The 18,564-nt window shown below is 45.3% G+C and overlaps 1 protein-coding gene across 4 annotated transcripts in view; it reads right to left on the reverse strand.

The window, feature by feature from the left end:
* LOC128346476 (ceramide synthase 4-like) overlaps positions 1-18,564 on the reverse strand; it is a 115,338-nt gene that overhangs the window by 12,862 nt on the left and 83,912 nt on the right. For 3 of the 4 annotated variants that reach the window (XM_053299853.1, XM_053299854.1, XM_053299856.1), the window contains 4 exons: positions 5,820-5,937; positions 1,207-1,325; positions 584-641; positions 44-94 (listed from right to left, as the gene is read on the reverse strand). In XM_053299853.1, the coding sequence (XP_053155828.1) occupies positions 44-94; positions 584-641; positions 1,207-1,325; positions 5,820-5,937 (346 nt within the window). The remainder of the gene's footprint in view (positions 1-43; positions 95-583; positions 642-1,206; positions 1,326-5,819; positions 5,938-18,564) is intronic. The other variant, XM_053299855.1, reaches the window with a different exon arrangement.

Here is an 18,564-nt window from a genome sequence, read left to right on the forward strand (position 1 = left end):
CGGGTTGCTTACTCCTGATCTTAGGGGTTGCTCAGTTACGTACCTGCTGCGGGTACCCGGTCCAGCACTCGCGGTGATCCCAGAACCAGGGTTTCTGCAAGGAGATGCAATCCCTTAAGAAGTGTACCTTGTCCAACCACACACGAAAGGAGATGCCAGTTCTTATGGCAGCATCAAAAACTGGACGGAGGGCCCCGAGTGAAAAGCAGTCTTGGCCCACAGGAGCACCATCCAGGAGGCCGCAGGAACTCAGGGAGCTGCGATCTGCTGAGTCATTGGTCCATGGAGCTCAGTATTGTCTAAACAGAATGGCAGTGGCACTACCTGGAAATGCTGCCAGGGAGTGAACCTGGGACCTCCTGCATGCAGAGCAGGTGCCTTTCTCTGAGCTACGGCCCCATTCCCTTGTATCCCTTGGGTAGCCTGCCAGCTGCCTTTGCCCTCTGCCAGACTACCCCTCCTCTCTTCTTCTACTCAAAAACGGAACCCCGCCAGCACAGGGAAGTCTATCCAGAGATGCAGCCCCCGATGGCTGTCTTTTGTCAATGGCTAATTCAAAATAGAGCAAGATCTTCATACTCACATCATATAAGGTGGCTAGGCCCGTACAGAAGGACGTTAAATAAAAGGTGGTTCTCCAGCTGAAAAAACAGAACACAGATTAGGGTTCGAGGGGGAAGTGGAGTTAGAAGAAAGGGTTGGGGGGGGGGAGAGGTGTGTGTGCAGACCACAAGAAGTATTGTTTTGCTCTGGAAATTGCTACAAGGTAGAAGAATTTTTCCCCTTTCAGAACTTCCCTCTTTCAGAATTTCCCTCCTCTTTCCCTCATTCCACAAAGAACTGATGACTGCTTTCCAGATGAATAGGGGTTCTTCATGGAATACAAGCGCTGTCCAGCAGGTGGTGCTGCAAGTATCACGCAATAACTCTGCTCCGTATCTGCACACAACTTCAATTCAGGCTGGGAAGAAAGACTGAGGCCTGCAGGAGTGCGTGGAGCATGAGTCAACTTGCGGTTGGAACGTTTTCAAAAGCTTCCTATGTTGCACAGTTCATTACTGCTGGTTGAATATTTGCATTTTTGAATGGACAAATGGAAATGTAACTCTAAGAATGCCAGAGTAGAACTTATCCCACCCCCTACTTTCCCCAAAATTCCTTTTGTTCCAGTTCAAAGGAAAGCGGTCTGCCCCTCTCCCTGGTCACCTGGCTTCACAGAACTTTTTCGTCAGGCTCGGCCGGTCCTGATTCCGACGGCACCGAAACCATCTCTCCACTTGCCTGGGCTGCAGGTCACACTGCTTGGCCAGACCACTGAGCTCACCCTGCAGAAAGAAAACAGAAGCAAAGGTGAGAGGAATCACGGCTCACATCCATGAAGCCCTTTGTGTTTCAGACTGAGAAGCTACAGAGCCCTCATTGCTCCATGGGCACTCCTCCCATGATGCTAGAGTGCTGGACTAGGACCGGGGAGACCCGAGTTCAAATCCCCATTCAGCCATGAAACTAGCTGGGTGACTCTGGGCCAGTCACTTCTCTCTTAGCCTAGCCTACTTCACAGGGTTGTTGTGAGGAGAAACCTAAGCATGTAGTACACCGTTCTGGGCTCCTTGGAGGAAGAGTGGGATATAAAATGTTAAGGCCTCCACTTTGCATATAAATATTTATTTATTTATTATTCAATTTACACGATGCCTGGCTCTGAAGACTCTAGGTGGTTCTTCACAACCATAAATGCAATAAAACCACAATAAAACAAACCATTAAAACAACAAGTTAAAACAATTTAAAACATTCAAAGGTTACTAAAAGCCAGGCTAAAAACATGTGTTTTAAGAGCTCTCACGGATATCTATAGGGAGCGCATTCCACAGCCCAGGAGTGACTAAAGAGAAGGCCCACTCCCAAGTCACCGCCCCACGAACTGGCGGCATCTAGAGACGGACCTCTCTCAATGACCTTAATGTGCTGTGAGGATCATACAGAAGAAGGCGCTCTCCCAGATGACCTGGACCTAAGCCATTCAGGGCTTTAAAAGGAAACAACCAGCACTTTGTATTTTGCCTGGAAACCTATTGGCAGCCAATGCAATTGTCTTAAAACAGGCATAATGTGGTCTCTTCGAGAAGCCCCTGAAACCAATCTAGCCGCTGCATTTCGGATCAGCTGAAGTTTCTGAACTACTAACAAAGGCAGCCCCACATGGAGTGCATTGCAGTAGTCCAGCCTAGAGGTTACCAGAGAGTGCATCACAGTTCTGAGATCATTATCTTCAAGGAACGGATGCAGCTGTCATATCAACCAAAATTGACAGAAAGTGCTCCTGGACATAGCCTCAACCTGAGATACCAGAGTGAGGCCTGGGTCCAGAAGCACTCCCAAGCTATGTAACTGTTCCTTCGGGGGGAGTGCAACCCTGTCCAGAACAGGAAGATCTATCATGTCCCTCGAAACCTGACCCCTTACCATGAGTGCCTCCATCTTGTTTGGATTCAGTTTCAATTTATTATTCCTCATCCAGTCCATTACTGCCTGTAGACAGGCATTTAGCAGGGTTATGCCATTTCCTGATGATGATGCGATGGAGAAATAGATTTGGGTGTCATCAACATATTGATAACACCTTGCTCCAAATTTCCTGATGATCTCACTCAGTGGTTTCATGTAGATGTTAAAAAGCATCAGAGATAGGATAGAGTCCTGAGCGACACCATACAATAACTCTCATTTCAGAGAGCAAGTATCTCCTAGTGACATCTTCTGGAATCTACCTAAGATATAGGAATGGAACCACACCAATGCAGTACCACCTATTCCCAAATCCCCCAGACAGTCCAGAAGGATACCATGGTCGATAGTACTGAAAGCCTCAAAAAGGTCCAAAAGAACCAACAGAGTCAAACTCCCTACATCCATTCCTTGGTAGAGATCATCCATCAGGCTGACCAAGGCTGACTCCACCCCATAGCCCACTCTAAAGCCAGTTTGAAATGGGTCTAGATATTCAGTATCATCCAAAACTACCTGGAGTTGATCAGCCACCACACTCTCAATTACCTTGTCCACCCAGGGGAGGTTGGAGACTGGCTTATAATTATCCATCACTGAGGCTCTAAGGCAGGCTTCCTAAGCAAAGATTTCATAATTGTCTCCTTCAAACCTGGAGGCATCCTGCCTGCCTTCAGCAAAGTATTTATGATGTCAACTAGGCCATCTCTAACAGCCCCGCTGCTAGGTGTTATAAGCAGACCAAACACTTCCAAGGAGCTTGTCCACATCCTCAGGAGTCGCAAATTGAAACTGGTCCATTCTAATTGAACCAGAGGAGTTACTGGACTCTTCTGCCATGGACCCCCGCCATAAGTGGAGTCCAAGTCGGTTGGAATGAGAGATTTTATCCGCAAAAAAAGGTTGTTAAAAGCATCACAGTGGGAGGATGAAGAATCCAAATCTCAGTTCAAAGAGGAGGGGGCCTAAGTCAATCCCCTCACAACTTTGTTGGATGCAAACTTGTGGATGCAAAACGTGCAGAATAGAATTGCTTCTTCGCTGCACGATTTGCCACAGAATAAGCCTTCAGATGGGCTGTAGGGCGTGTTTTGTTGGATTCAAATCAAGTTTTCCTCCACTTAGGCTCTAGTCTTCTCCCTTGGCGCTTCAGCTCCCGTAACTGTTCAGTACACCATGAAGCCAGTTTTGAAGCTGAACAGAGAAGGCACTTAAGGGCAATCACGTCTATTGCCCTGATAAGCTCCCTTTTCCAGATCTCCACGAGGGCATCAACAGAGTCACTGGTAGAACCAACTCTAAAACCCTCCAACGCCTCTTGGAATCCTATAGGATCCACCAGGCTTCTTGGGCGACCATCCTAATAGGTCCTGCACCCCTGAAAAGCTGGCTTGTGGCCATGAAACCAATTTAACTAGATGGTGGTCTGTCCATGACAATGGAGACACATTTTATTTACACACACACACACACACACACACACACACACACACACACACCCCTTCCAAAAATGGCTCAGGGCGGTTTAGAACAAAAGAAAAACACAACAATTAAAACCAAAACTATAAAAACAGAATAAAACCAATTAAACATTCAAACAGTTAAAAACCCTAGAAAACCAGGGCAAACATTTAAAACAATTTAAAACAGAGAGGTTTAAAGGGCTCTCCTAAAAGACAGTAATGAACTCAAATTAGGATTTCTGCTGGGAGTGCATTCCACAGCCCGGGAGCAGCTACAGAGAAGGCCTGCCTCTGGGTCACCACCAGACGAACCAGTGGTAACTGGAGATGGACCTCCTCAGATGACCTTAACGTGCAGTGGGGATCATGTAGAAGGTGGCACCCTCTAAGATAACTCGGACCTAAGCCATTCAGGGCTTTAATGGTAATAACCAGCACTTTGTATTTTGCCCGGAAACGTATTGGCAGTGTAACTGTTTCAAGACAGGCAGAATATGGTCTCTCTGGGTTGCCCCAGAAACTAATCTGGCTACTGCATTTTGAAGTTTCCGAACTATGTACAAAGGCAGCCCCATGTAGAATGCATTGCAATAGTCAAGCCTGGAGGTTACCAGCTGATGCACCACTGTTTTGAGGTCATCCTCTTCAAGGAATGGGCGCAGCTGTCACATCAGCTGAAGTTGATAGAAAGCACTCCTGGCCATGGCCTCCACCTGAGATACCAGGGTGAGGCCTGGGTCCAGGAGTACTCCCAAGCTGCACACCTGCTCCTTCTGGGGGAGTGTAACCTCATCCAGCACAGGAAGAACTAACTCACACCTCAGATTCTGAGCCCCTACAATGAGCACCTCCATTTTGCTTGGATTCAGCTTCAATTTGTTATCCCTCATCCAGCCCATTATTGCCTGTAGGCAGGCATTTAGAGAATGAATGCCATTTCCTGATGATGAAAAGGAGAAGTAGATTTGGGTGTCATCAGCATACTGATAACAGTGTGTGCTGGCCCTGTTGCCAATTGTGATAGGCCCATATTTGTCATGGCTGCTCTGAACTCATGAGCTGCACTAGACAAGCCAGCCTTGAAGTGAACATTGAAGTCACACACCACCAAAAGTCTGGGTGACTCCAGCAACAACTTCGCAGCCAGCTTCATCAGTTCACTTAGGTCAAATATGAGCTGATCTGCCCTGTTTGTCTTGACCAAGGTTGGAGAACCACTGATTGATGTACAGATAAAAAGGAAGATGTCAGATTTCTGTTGTCTCAGCTAGCCATCAGATCACCTCAAAAACCCACTGCTCTCTAGATTAGGAAATGCTACATGCACAAGTGGGCATGGGACTTTATGCTCAGGGTCAGCTGGACACAAATGGGGTGAAATTGTCAGCAGTTGGCTTCCGTACAGCACATCACAGGACATCAGTGCTGCTGTGCTAAGCAAAAAAAGTTAGGAAATGCTTTTTGGAGAAAAGGTTGTTTTGATGACACTTTGAACTGAAGACTTAGCACGTGGCTTTTTAAAGCTCTGAAACGTGAGAAAATAGTCCCTAACCCACCCACCCACTCTGACTGTGTTGCAATATGAGGCTTAGGATTCAAGAAACCACAAATACTCTTTCAACCAGACATCTTATCTTAATGTGTAATAAATAGTTTCCCCTCGGCTATTGCCACTGATTTCTGATGCTGCATGCAGATACGATACAAAATCACCCCATAAAAAGAGAAACAGTTCTGATCTGCAGATCTTTCTTGGGGGGCAAAATAGGAAGGCTGACCATGCTGAACCCCCGGGTCTCCCCCTAGGGGAAGATCAGGGCCTTGCAGGATGTATGTGGGTGAGCTCACCTCTTTGGGGCTCCTGTGGTGTGCAGCGTAGAAAGCCTCCAGCACAGGGTTGGGAGAAGCTTTCCTTAGCAGCCTCTCCTTCAGCCCCATCTTTTGACTCAGGGGCACAGCTACGAACCTTCAAGAGAAAAGAAAGAGGGTCAGCAACAGGATGCCTGTTTTCTCTGGCATCCACCAGACCCATGGTGCCAGCACAAAGAAAAGAGCGTCTCTGAGCAGATATGGATTGCTTTGGCCTCCCCACTAGAGCCGCTCCCAAAATCACCTTTTCGAGTTAATACTGTTTTAGCACACTGGTTCCTGAACATGTGAAGCAGGAACAGGTGCCTCTGAGTATGTGCAGAGTGCAATGCCACAGTTAGTTTCTTTACACATGTGGAATAAGGGTAGAGCCTATACTAACAGAACTTCTAGGTAGTTCATAAGATCAGGACTGAATTAAGCTTTTGCTATGAGACACTTTCAAAATATCAAACACCAACAAGAAACCCCAAGCCCTCTTTTGCATTTGATGATCTGATATTTTTATTGGGTGTTTTAAAAGCTTTTGTTAGCTGCCCTGATAATCTTACTGAAAATAAGGTGGGATAGAACTGCTACTATGAATAATAATGCTATTGTCTATATATCATGAAGAGGTTGTTTGCTTGTGCAAAACAAAGTCATACTTCTTGATTGCTACTACTACTACTATTTATATACTGCTTTTCAACAAAGTTTCCAAAGTGGTTTATATAGGGGGAGAAAGAATAAATAAATAACATGGTTCCCTGTCCCCAAAGGGCTCACAATCTAAAAAAGAAACAAGGTAAACACCAGCAACAGCCACTGGAGGGATGCTGTGCTGGGGTTGGATAGGGCCAGTTGCTCTCCCTCTGCTAAATATACGAGAACCACCACTTTCAAAAGTGCTTCTTTGCTACATATAGTAAATTTTACATAAACAATCCTGTCACTTAAATTAGCAGAATATGCTGGATGAAAGATTTAAATAAATATTTTTGTATTTTTAGAAGCAATTCTGAATACTAGCTGGGCCGGGTGCAAAGCATCTGCGCCTCTAGTTTGCCGCCGCCGCCCTCCCCCACCGTCTTCTTCCCCGCCCACCTGCCCTGCCAAAGTTCCAAGAAGTAGAAGCTGGTGGCGGGCACATGCGCCTGCTGCGGCGCACACGCGTCTGCCGCCGCCACGCGCACGCCGCATATGTCATTGTGACGTATGTGGCGTGCGCACCACCGATGGCGGCGATGGGCACGCGCACCACGGCGGGCGGGCGCATGCACCCGCCGCCAGCTTCTACTTCTTGGAACTTTGGGAGCACTTTCAGCCGTTTCAGGCAACGACGGGGGCAGGGGTGGCAGGGAGGAACTCTGCCACCCCAAAAATGTTTTAACTAACTCCAGCGCCGGAGGGGGAAGAGCGGCGGCGGTGGGTAAGTACTACCCCTCCCCCCGTTCTTAAAGCCACACTCCCCCAAGTGCCGGAACACGCCTCCGTGGGTCCGTGCACATCCCTATCGGTCTCTGCCATTTGCTGCCATTTTGTTTTCCCGCCAGCTGGCCGGTGACACCATTTCCCCCCCTCCCATCTGCCCCCATTGCTAGCTGATTGCGAACCCTCGTGAGCGCAGCTGCACATGGGATTAGCAAAGGGTGTGCCTAAGAGAAATATATATAAATCATATTTGAACTTTTCTTGTTCTCAACAGATTTTTAGCACTCAATAATCAGTCTGATAATTCAAAAATGGCATCATGCCCAACAGAAGCAGAAGATCTTTCTCAGATTCAAATTTGACTATGTGTGGGAATTATTCAATAAAATGAATAATGTTTTAAGTGGAAATCTGACACATTTAAAGCTGTTCTTTTACTTCCCTTTTGCAAACATATTAATAAACAACTTTATGACACATATCTCATTTCCTGAACTTTCACAGAAATGTAATCTATGCAAAATGACTTTGCCTGGTCGACAATGGGCCTCACCGGCTAGTAATATATTACTGGAATAGACAAGGGTATGTGGTGCTCTTCTTCTTTTGTTAATTTAAATTTGAATTTTATTAAACAAGCTTACTTTAAAAAATCACATATAAAAGATAAACAATTTATAGGGTTTTTTGTTTTTTTTTTAGTTTTCAGACCTGTGTTTCCTGTAACAAGAACTTCCAGAAGTTGTTGACTACAACTCCCATACTACCCAGAGAAATGCCATTGCAACAGCAGATGACTGCAACTGTAGTCAACAACATCTTGGGAATCCCTGTTATGGGGAATACTGCTCCCCACCCCACTCCCAAGTTACTAGCCCTTATGACTGCAGGAAAATTTGAAAGCAGATGGGTAATGCCTGGTTGAATCTAAAAAAGTTAGATAGTTACAGGGGATTTCATTGAGCCAAATCCCTACTTGTCCCTCTCAGTAATAAGAAGTTGACAAACAGCACATAAGCAAAGAAATGCCCTTAATTTGTACAACTGAGTCGCGGAGGACAGGTTTATCAATGGCTACTAGTCTGAAAGTCATAGGTCACCTCCAGTCTATAGTCAAGAGAAGAGCTGGTCTTGTGATAGCAAGCATGAGTTGTCCCCTTAGCTAAGCAGGGTCCATGCTGGTTGTATATGAATGGGAGATTTGATGTGTGGACACTGTAAGATATTCCCCTCAAGGGATGGAGCCACTCTGGGAAGAGCATCTAGGTTCCAAGTTCCCTCTCTGGCTTCTCCAAGATAGGACAAGATTTATTTTTTTTAAATAGGACAAGATTTTTTTCATCGAACCAACAAACTACCAAAGCATACAGTACGTTACCAAAGCACAATTATATACAAAATGGTTGTTTGTACATCATGTATCTACAAAGATTTACACAGAAGGATTTTGTAACCTACAGGGTTATAAAGTATATGCAGGCAGTACTGTAACTGGGGGGGGGGGGTTTACAAGGCACATCAGGTAATGGGTGTGTGTGTGTGTTTATGTCTAACGTCTGTTTCCACAATTTGTCCCATTGCTGTTTAGAAGAGATACACTTGTCTTTTTATACATAACCATACAAACTTTTCCAGAAGAGATTTACTGTCTCATTCATGTGAACCTCTTGGTTGCATCTTCCCTCCCTATTCCTATGCAGGAGCATTGCATAAATGACATACAGGTTTACTAACCTGATTACGAGAAGGGGAACGTTCCAGTTCCCTAGTATGAGGGCACCCGTTCCGTCCCGTTTCCTTGAAGGTCTCTTTCTGGGACCTCGAAAAGAGGTTCTATCGCTCAAACCAGAGGTTAGTTCTTCCCACGTCTGTTTTTCCAAATCAGGCCACTCTAACAACTTGCTTACTCCCTGCCACACTCTTTTGGCTACCACACACTCTTTTAAGAAATGTGACTGGGTTTCACTGAACGTCTTGCCTAGCTCACTAGCTTTCTGTTTGCAGGTGATTTTAGGACAATCTTGCTGGTCCTCTGGGAGCCATGGCTTAGCCGCATTAAGCGGCAGTACTTGGTGGTATAAACGCCACCTCGTTTCCCATAAATGAAAAGGGACCTTTTTCTCCTTAAAGAGAGCAATAGGGTGATCGGGTTGCAACAAGTACTGTGAAGTGTGGTGTTCGTAGCGTTTACGTTCTAAATCGGGTTTTTTAAAAGCCACTTCTAGAATCTCTCCATAAATTGTTCTCCTTAGCTGCTGAACTGAGGAGGATCCTTTAAATAGATCTGGTTCAACCTTCCATTTTTTTAGTGTGAATAACAAATCTCTCAAGTAGTCCGGGTGGTCTCTTTTCAATACTTGTGTGATATTACCGTTGAAAGAACCATTCCCCCACCACACTATGCCGCATGCTGACTTTCGCTAATGTAGAGCGAAAAGTTTTTTGCAGGAGGTTGGACATGTTATGGACATTCACGAAAATCCAGTTTCCAAAATTGTAGGACATGCATTCAGTTACAAAATATGGTTGCAGGGCAGGTAGGGCTAGCCCTCCCCGCTCAACCTCCTCAAATGCTACCACACGGGCCAAAGGGAAGGACGCTGTGTGCCATACTAGACGGAAGATCTGGCTTTCAACTCTCCGAAGGAGATTGATCGGAGGAGGGTAGACTACTGCCAGGTTGTGCACCGGCGGGGGGAGGGGGGATCAGGTAAGTCTGGATGTAGACCGCTTTCTGGTACATGGCAAGGCTCCATTTTTTCCACATGGTGATTTTAAGCATTACTTTTCCTTCCCAATCTAATCCCCCCCCAAGATTTTTTTCCTTAATCCCGTATCCAATCCCCAAAATATTTACTGTATCTACCCACTTCAGTTTGGACTCTGGGGTCCCTTTGCTTTTACATTCAGAGATGGGTAGGCACGAGAGTTGCTGGCGTTCGGGGTCCATTTTAACAAATACACTCTTGTCAGCATTTAATTCTGAGCCCGAGATCTTGCCATATTCCCAGAAGAGGTCTAGTATTACAGAGATTTCATTTTCATCCGATAACAGTAACGTAACATCATCGGCATGAGCTACAAATTTTACCCTAAACTCAGAATGCGTTTCTGAGTGGACAGGTGGTTCGGCCATCCCATCACTTTCCCTCCTCCTCCCTCCCGGGAAGATCTCACAGGATGAAGGGATAGAGACCTAGAGTCCTCGCAGATGGGGTTCTCTCTGAATCCTGATTAGGATCGGATCCAGGGCTAAAACATAAAGTAATGGGCTCAGTGGGCATCCTTGGCGGACACCCGAATGCAAAGCGATTGGGTCGCCCCACCATCCATTAATCTGCGGTGTCACCTTTGCATTCGTATAGAGCAGCTGTATCCAGGTAATAAAGAGGGGTGGTATACCTTTGGCTTTCAACAATGTCCACAGGTAATTGTGGTTCACTTTGTCAAAGGGCTTAACTTGGTCTAATAAGAGGAGGTGACCTTTCCAACTTTCATTCTGTATAGAGTAAAAAAGTTCTCTCAGCAGACACAATGAGTCTGTCATCTTTCTTCCCGAGATGGCGCTTGTCTGCAAGCTGTGGACCAATTTAGGGGCCACTTTCGCCAATCTATTATTTAGGATTTTGGCAAAGATTCTGTAATCGATATTTGTGAGGGTTATCGGTCTCCAGTTTTGTGGTAAAGTGGTGTCGCCTTTCTTAGGGGGAAAAATTAAGAGGCCGTCCCCAAATGACCCATTTAAACACCCATTGTCTAGGATTAAATTAAATAATTTTACTAAGACTGGTAGTAGCTGGTCTGCATAAACCTTATAGAAAGGCCATGTCAGACCATCGGGCCCAGGGACTGATATGCTCCTTCCTGTTGAGATAACCACTCTGACCTCTTCTGTCGTTACAGGATGGGTCAAAGAGCCCTTTTACTCTTCAGTGAGGGAATAGCCGAGACCATATTCATTCAGACTGCAGAACCTATCTGGATAAGATTGAATGTCCTTTACAGAAATATCTTTCAATGCATACAAGTTTGTATAAAACCGGGCCATGATCTTTAACATATCATGGGGGTCGGCCTTTAGTGGGCTACTTCCATCCGATCGCAGGCCTTGGAATGTCAAACTACACATGCATCTTGTACTTTGCCCACTTCCCCTTTTCAAATACAGACCCTTTGAAGAGATACAGCTTATTTTCCAAATGCCTGTGCCGCAGCTCATTTTGAAATGTCCTGATTGTCTCTTTGTAGCGGCAGTGTGATTCCACGTCAAAGGGTTCTCCCCTGTTCATCTTATCAACGATCCTCAGAAGTTGGGTGATCACTTTCTGATAATTTTTGACCCCTATCTTATATGTCTGGTTGGTCACTGCCCTCGTATGGCAGCCCACCCTCTTTTTAAATGTCTCCCAGGTTCCCAAAATTTCATCTTCTGCCTCTAATAGCAGAGGGATCTGTCGCTTCAGTTCTGATAAAAGGACACCTTTGAGATTTTCAGTTCTGATAAAAGGACACCTTTGAGATATTCATCACTTAAAATTTTAGGGTGTAATTACCACAAGTGTTTACCATGTGGAATTACCTCAGAGAGACTACAAATAAATCCCACAGCCACATGGTCTGAGCATGGGGTAAGTACTAGTTTACACCTGTAGACTTCAAAAGATAGGGTTCTCCAAAGATTCTCCAAGATAGGGCTGAGAGAGATTCCTGCCTGCAACCTTGGAGAAGCTGCTGCCAGTCTGTGAAGACAATACTGAGCTAGATAGACCAATGGTCTGACTCGGTATATGGCAGCTTCCTATGTTCTTATATGTTCTTATGTTCTTATAGTCAAAGGCAAGATGCCTCTAAATCTCAGTAGCAGGGGAGCAACAGCAAGAGAGAGGCATGCCATCAACTCTTGCCTGTGGGCTTCTCAGAGGCATCTGATGGGCTACTGTGTGAAACAGGATGCTGGACTGGATGGGCCTTGTCCTGATCCAGCAGGGCTGTTCTTATATTAATTTGAGGTGCATATTGTGAACACTGTATGAGGTTTATACTCTCATCCCCCAGCAAACCAATCTCCTGACTTAGGGTACAAATAGAGCCCTATCCACATGTTATGTTCAACACATGTGCAATCTGTGTTAGCATGTGCACGAAAGGTTATTCACATGTCATGCCAAACGCATGTAGAGCAGTGCATTCAGGGTGGAGAGCTGGTCTTGCGGTAGTGAGCATGAATGGTCCCCTCTGCTAAGCAGGGTCCACCTTGGTTTGCATTTGAATGGGCGATCACATGTTAGCAGTGTGTTAAGAGTCCCCTTTGGGGATGGGGCCACAGCTCAGTGGAAGAGAACCTGTCTTGATGCCGAAGGTCCCAGGTTCACGTCCCTGGCAGCATCTCCAGGTAGGGCTGGGAAAGGCACCTGCCTGAAACCTTGGAGGGCCACTGCCGGTCAATGTAGAGCTGCGGCTCCCAACTTCTGGTCCTCCAGCTGTTACTGAACTACAACTCCCATCATCCCCCTCCAGAATAAACTGCAGCTGGGCATGATGGGAGTTGTAAGTCGGCCACATGTGGAGGACCGGAGGTTGTGAACCCCTGACGTAGACAGTACTGGGCTAGATGGACCAAGGGGCTGCCTCAGTAAGTGGCAGCTTCACATTTTAATTTAGTAGGAAAGCTCCTAACAGGGACAGAGCAGCCGCTGCTTTGTTTGTAGAGGGTCCCAGGATCAATCTGCAATTTTTCCAGGTGAGACTGAGAAAGTCCTGTGACTGAGACCCGGGAGAGCCGCAGCCATTCAGTGTAGACAGTAGCAGGTTGAGTATCCCTAATCCGGACATCCGAAATCCGGAATGCTCCGAAATCCGGAAACCACCACGGCGTGCACCTGCAGCACCGACAAAACATTATTGCCACATGAAATCTGAATTTCATCTCCACCTAAAATGCCATGTTTGAGTTTAACATGACCAGCCACATTATTGCATTGAAATTTTTCTCACAATTCGTTTTCATTACATTTGCAGCTACTTGTAGTTATCGTAAATTCAATGCCTATTTGTTTTTATACTTTAAATAAAACCTTAAATAAAAATAAAAATACAGTGTACAGTAACCTTTTGGGTTTAGACTTGGATCCCATGCCCAAGATAGCTCATTACAGTATGCAAATATTCCAAAATCTGGAAAAGTATGAAATCCAGAAGACTTCTGGTCCCAAGCAGTTTGGCTAAGGGATACTCAATCTGTACTGAGCTAGATGGACCAAGGGTCTGACTCGGTAGAAGGCAGCTTCCTATCCTCCTATTCACACAAACACACGGGTACAGACACTTGAACGTAGGTGCATCATCATGTCGGAACAGGGCTCTGATGTGATGTAAGAGATGTGGATCCAAATCCTCCCATTTAGTATTTGCATGTTTTACTGTGCGTGGGGCAAACAGGGGTGGGATTTTAATAAGGACAGTGGCTTTGGGGAAAGCATCCACCCAGCATCACAATCCCTCAGTGATAGGGCCCTGCCCGTGTCATGAGCTGGATTCCCACACCCTGCCATTAATGTTGTTAAAACCCACAGGAGATAGCATCTCCCATCTCCCTTCATCGTGTCTATTGTAGTCCTTATGAAGAGCTTTTGGTCAGGGCGTGCTGCCCTCCCCACAGTGAGAACAGCGTGGGGTTTTTCTGTTATGGCTCCAAAGAGGTTCAGCAACACGCCTCCCTAAGAAGATGTGCCAGTGTCCTCCCAACATGTGCATAAGGCTTTTATGTTCCCGAGATAAGGTAAACAGAAATAGCAAGCTAAGCCATGGGAGTCATTTTACTAGATTTATGGGAGGTGCTGCAACTTTCAGAGTTATCATTTGGCATATGTCATGGGATAGTCCTGCGAGGCTTTCTTTGGATGTTACGTTCCCATGAAAACTGACAGTTGCCCCAAGGGCTTTTGGAGGCAGGGTTGGTAGGGAGTTAGGCAAATCAAAATGAAAATAGGGAAAACATTATGTTCATTAAAAAGATACTATGGCCTTCAAGAGATACTATGGGCTTCTGTTTGGCTCAGATGTATGGAAATGCATGTTGTAAAGCAGAGTTTTAATGGGCAATATTCAGCCAGAAGGAGCGAACTCTGTGAAACCCACTGCCACATGATGAGACAATGGCCACTGGCTTGGGTGGCTTTTAAAGGATACAACACATTCATGGAGGAAACTAGGGTTATCCTTGGCTATTAGTCAAGACAGCAAAATGGAACCTCCAGCATCAGAGGCAGTATACCTCAATAATCTATCCACTGGGTGGGAGATATCAGTGGTTGCCTTCTAGCTTGTGGACATATGGGAAGTATCTGCTGGCCACAGTGAGAAACAGGATGATGGACATGATGGGGTTGAATGAGCAGGTGGCACCTATTATGTTCCTAAAGAGCTCACTGCCACAAGATGTGGTGAGGGATTACGTGGCTTTCCAAGCCTAGAAATGATGCCCTTCTCCCTATAAACTTTGCCTCCGAAACACAGTGAATCAGATGTTTAAAAAAGGATTAAGTCCCTTGATCTTCAAACAGGACGATGAGCCAATAAAAAGGGTTAATTATATATTTGAGTTAGAGTAAACTGTCGCTCCTGAGGACAGGACTAGGACCGGTGGGTTAAAATGGCAAGGAAGCAGATTAAGGCTAGACATTAGGAAGGCTATCCTGACTGTAAAAGCTGTCAGACGGTGGAACAGCCTGACTCATGCAGTGGTCAGCTGTCCTTCACTGGAGGCTTCCAAATAGAGACTGGACAGCTATCCATCAGAGATGGTGCAGGAGATTGCTGCCCTGGGCAGCAGAGGGCAGGACTAGAAAACCTCCAGGTGCCCTTCCAACACTATGGTTCTATGAGAATGTTTACAATTAAAAAGGAGCTGATCCTAACGCAGCATGAGCTTGTCTTTTGACTAACTCTTCTATTCTGCAGTTTTTAAGCAGTAATGCTACTTGAAACTATCTTCCACGCAAAGCCCTTTGTAATCAAGTATATGCTAATGTCTTATGCTTTCCCTATGGTCTATATATTTATATTTATATATTAAAAGATTTAATATACCGCTCAATCCACAGACTCAGCGTGGTGTACAAAGCAAGAGCAGCAAACGAGGTTTTTTTGTTTTTAGTTTTTAAACAATGTTTGCAAATGCCTGGCAGAAAAGAAATGTCTTCAATAAGGTCTTAAAGGCTGAAAGGGAGGAGGCAGACCAAATCTGGTGTGTGTGTGTGTGTGTGTGTGTGAATTCCCAAGTGAAGGGGCAGCAACAGAGAAAGCCCTTCCATGGGCCCTAGTACTATGGACCTCTCTGAGACCAGGGACTGAAAGAAGGACAACCTCAGAAGATCTCACAGGACGGGACAGAACTGGCCAGGAAAGGTGCTAAGGTAAAGAAAGTAAACAGGTGCTAAGCCCTGAAGGGTTTTAAGCCCTGAAGAACCAGCACTTTGAATTGGACCCGGAAGCAGAAGTGTAACCAGCACAGCGACCGCAGAAGAGGTGTCACACTATCATATCTTCTAGCACCTTTCATGCCATGTCATGTCACACGATCATATTTCCTAGCGCCCATAAGCAGGTAGGCAGCCGGATTCTGGACCAACTGAAGCTTCTGGGTCATCTTCAAAGGCAACCCCAAGTAGAGCGCATTACAGTAATCCAAACAAGGGCATGAGTGACTGTTGCCAGGGCCTCCTAGTATAGCATATAGTATTTATGCTATACTAGAAGCTATATCTTCTAGAAAGAGGCACCTTTTAGAAGTGGTGACTTCAGGGCCGGATCTGGTGTGTGTTTGTGTGTGTGTGCGCGCGCAAGGGTGCAATTGCACCTCCTGTGAATTTGTGTTGCGTCTCATCAAGATTGGCAGTAGCAGAGAGTAAAAAATGGGTTAACTTCCTTTTGCTGCTCGTCCTGTTGTCTCCCAGCCTTATTGGTTCTCCTGGAGCTCCTCTCCCACTCTGTACCTGAATGTACTGCAATTGCAGAGCTCAGGAAGCTGGATGTAGGGATGTGCACGGAACCACGGAGGCGTGGTCCGACACTGGGGGGAGTGTGGCTTTAAGGGCAGGGGGGGGTAGTACTTACCTGCCCCTGCCGCTCTTCCCCCTCCGGTGCTGGACTTTGCTAAAACGTTTTTGGGGCAGCTGAGTTCCTTCCCTGCCGCCCCTGCCCCCGTCGTTGTCTGCGAGTTTGCAAGTAGTACAAGCTGGGGCCATGCATGTGCCCGTCGCGGCGCACACACACCCGCCGCCGCATGTGCCGCATACGTCACAATGACGTATGCGGCGTGTGTGCACCGGTGGTGGCGACGGGCGCATGTGTGGCACCAGCTTCTACTACTTGCAAACTCGCAGACAACGACAGGGGCAGGGGGGCAGGGAGGAACTCTGCCGCCCCCAAAACGTTTTAGCAAAGTCCAGCGCCGGAGGGGGAAGAGCGGCGGGGGCGGGTAAGTACTACCCCCCCACCCTTAAAGCCACACTTTCCCCCCCCGGACTGGCCGAATTCCGGACCGGTCCGAAGTCTTCTTGCATGGCCCCGGACTGGTCCGTGCACACCCCTAGCTGGATGTAGGGCTTGTTGTCTCCCTCAAAGAAGGAAAGTAAAACATGTTTTAAAAACCAACCCATATCTGTTTGTTTTGTTATTGTGTGATTTGCTGCCCTTGCTTAAGCCACAGTGTTTTTCTCTCCCCCACTACCATGAACTGTGTGTGTGTGTTGCACATGTGAGAGAGGTGTGCTTGAGACTGAGTTTTAAACTTTTTTTTTTAAAATCATTTTCAAAGTATGCCAAAATTGTTCTAGTATAAACTTGTAAGAAAAACCCTCCCCACCCCATCAATATGCCTTCTCGTGAGGAAATTAGTCAGTGCAAGAGTAGTAAAAGCTTTAAAAATTAATAATTAATAATTATAATAATTATTGTTAATAACAACAACAATTATTAACAATAACAATAATTAATAATGTTTTAATGGTTTTAATGCTGTCTTAAAATATTCTTTTAAAACTTTTAAATTGTTTTAAACTTTTCATTTTTGTTTTAACTAATGTTTTACTTTGTTTTTATTTTGTTGTAAACTGCCCAGAGATGTAAGTTTGGGGCGGTATTAAAATATGTTAAATAAATAAATAATAAAATAAAATAAAATAAAAAGAATGAGGCAAGAAAAAAGTGCTCTGAAAAAATGGATCTGTTTTTGGTTTTGTTCCTGCCTTTGTTCCTGAAGATACTAAACTGCTTATAACTCTAATCCAGCCTCTGTGTGTGGGTTTATATGCTGCTTTTTTAGAAACAGAGTTCTCAGAATGGCTTAAATAGCAAAATATGAGAAAATGGTTCTTTCTCAACATGTTTCCTTTTATAATCATTACTATTTTATTTTGCTTTGTGCTTGCAACAGTAGTTCGTATATAAATAACTTACATATTGTCTTTTTAATAAGCTTGTAATGGATTAAAATACCTCAACATCTTGAAGGTAGCATCACAAATTGCTAAAATGAACATTAAGCATTTTCCCTCCACCACCAAACGTTTATTTTTATACACTTGCTTCAAAATAAAGCTTTGCAAATCAGATCACAAGAAACTCATTTTAAAAACTCCCTTGCCCATGAAATGATTGGTTGTCTTTCAACCCTAAGAAATGAGGGTAACTCCACATATGACATTCTGCTGTCCTGTTTGAAATCAAAATTAGTGGCTTTGCCCTCTGTAGTGTATAGACACACACTATATATTGTACATCACTGTAGTGTATAAACATGATTTTTGCTTAAATGAAATGTAGTTCATAGGAGAATCAAACTGGACTGCTTGCTGCCGTGAAAGGTGTAAAAAATGCTATTTGAATTTGCTTCTTGAGTTTACATGCTTAGGATTGGAGTGCATGTGGCTAAAAGTCAACAAAGTGTAAAATACATATATTTTATTACAACACACATCATTTTCTTCCTCCAAAGAGTTCAGGGTAGTGTACATGAACTACTTTTATCCTCACAACTAGAGAGTCTCAGCTAAAGCTCCCATGGGCAGAAGTCGTGGGTGTGTGCTCGGTGCAAGGAGCTCCTGGCTCTCAGGGAACAAATCCGTTCCCTCGAGACCAAGGTGGCGGATCTGGAGAAGCTCAGAGAGACAGAGAGGCATGTGGACGAGACCTTCAGGGATGTGATAGAGGCATCCCACTCCAGGGCCGGTAGCTCCTCTGCTGTCAGGGAGAATGAAGGTCTTGGGCAAGGAGGACATCAGTCTGAGGAAGAGGGAGATGCTCCTTTAGA

Source organism: Hemicordylus capensis, chromosome 2, assembly GCF_027244095.1.
Source record: "Hemicordylus capensis ecotype Gifberg chromosome 2, rHemCap1.1.pri, whole genome shotgun sequence".
In the NCBI taxonomy this organism is placed as follows: domain Eukaryota; kingdom Metazoa; phylum Chordata; class Lepidosauria; order Squamata; family Cordylidae; genus Hemicordylus; species Hemicordylus capensis.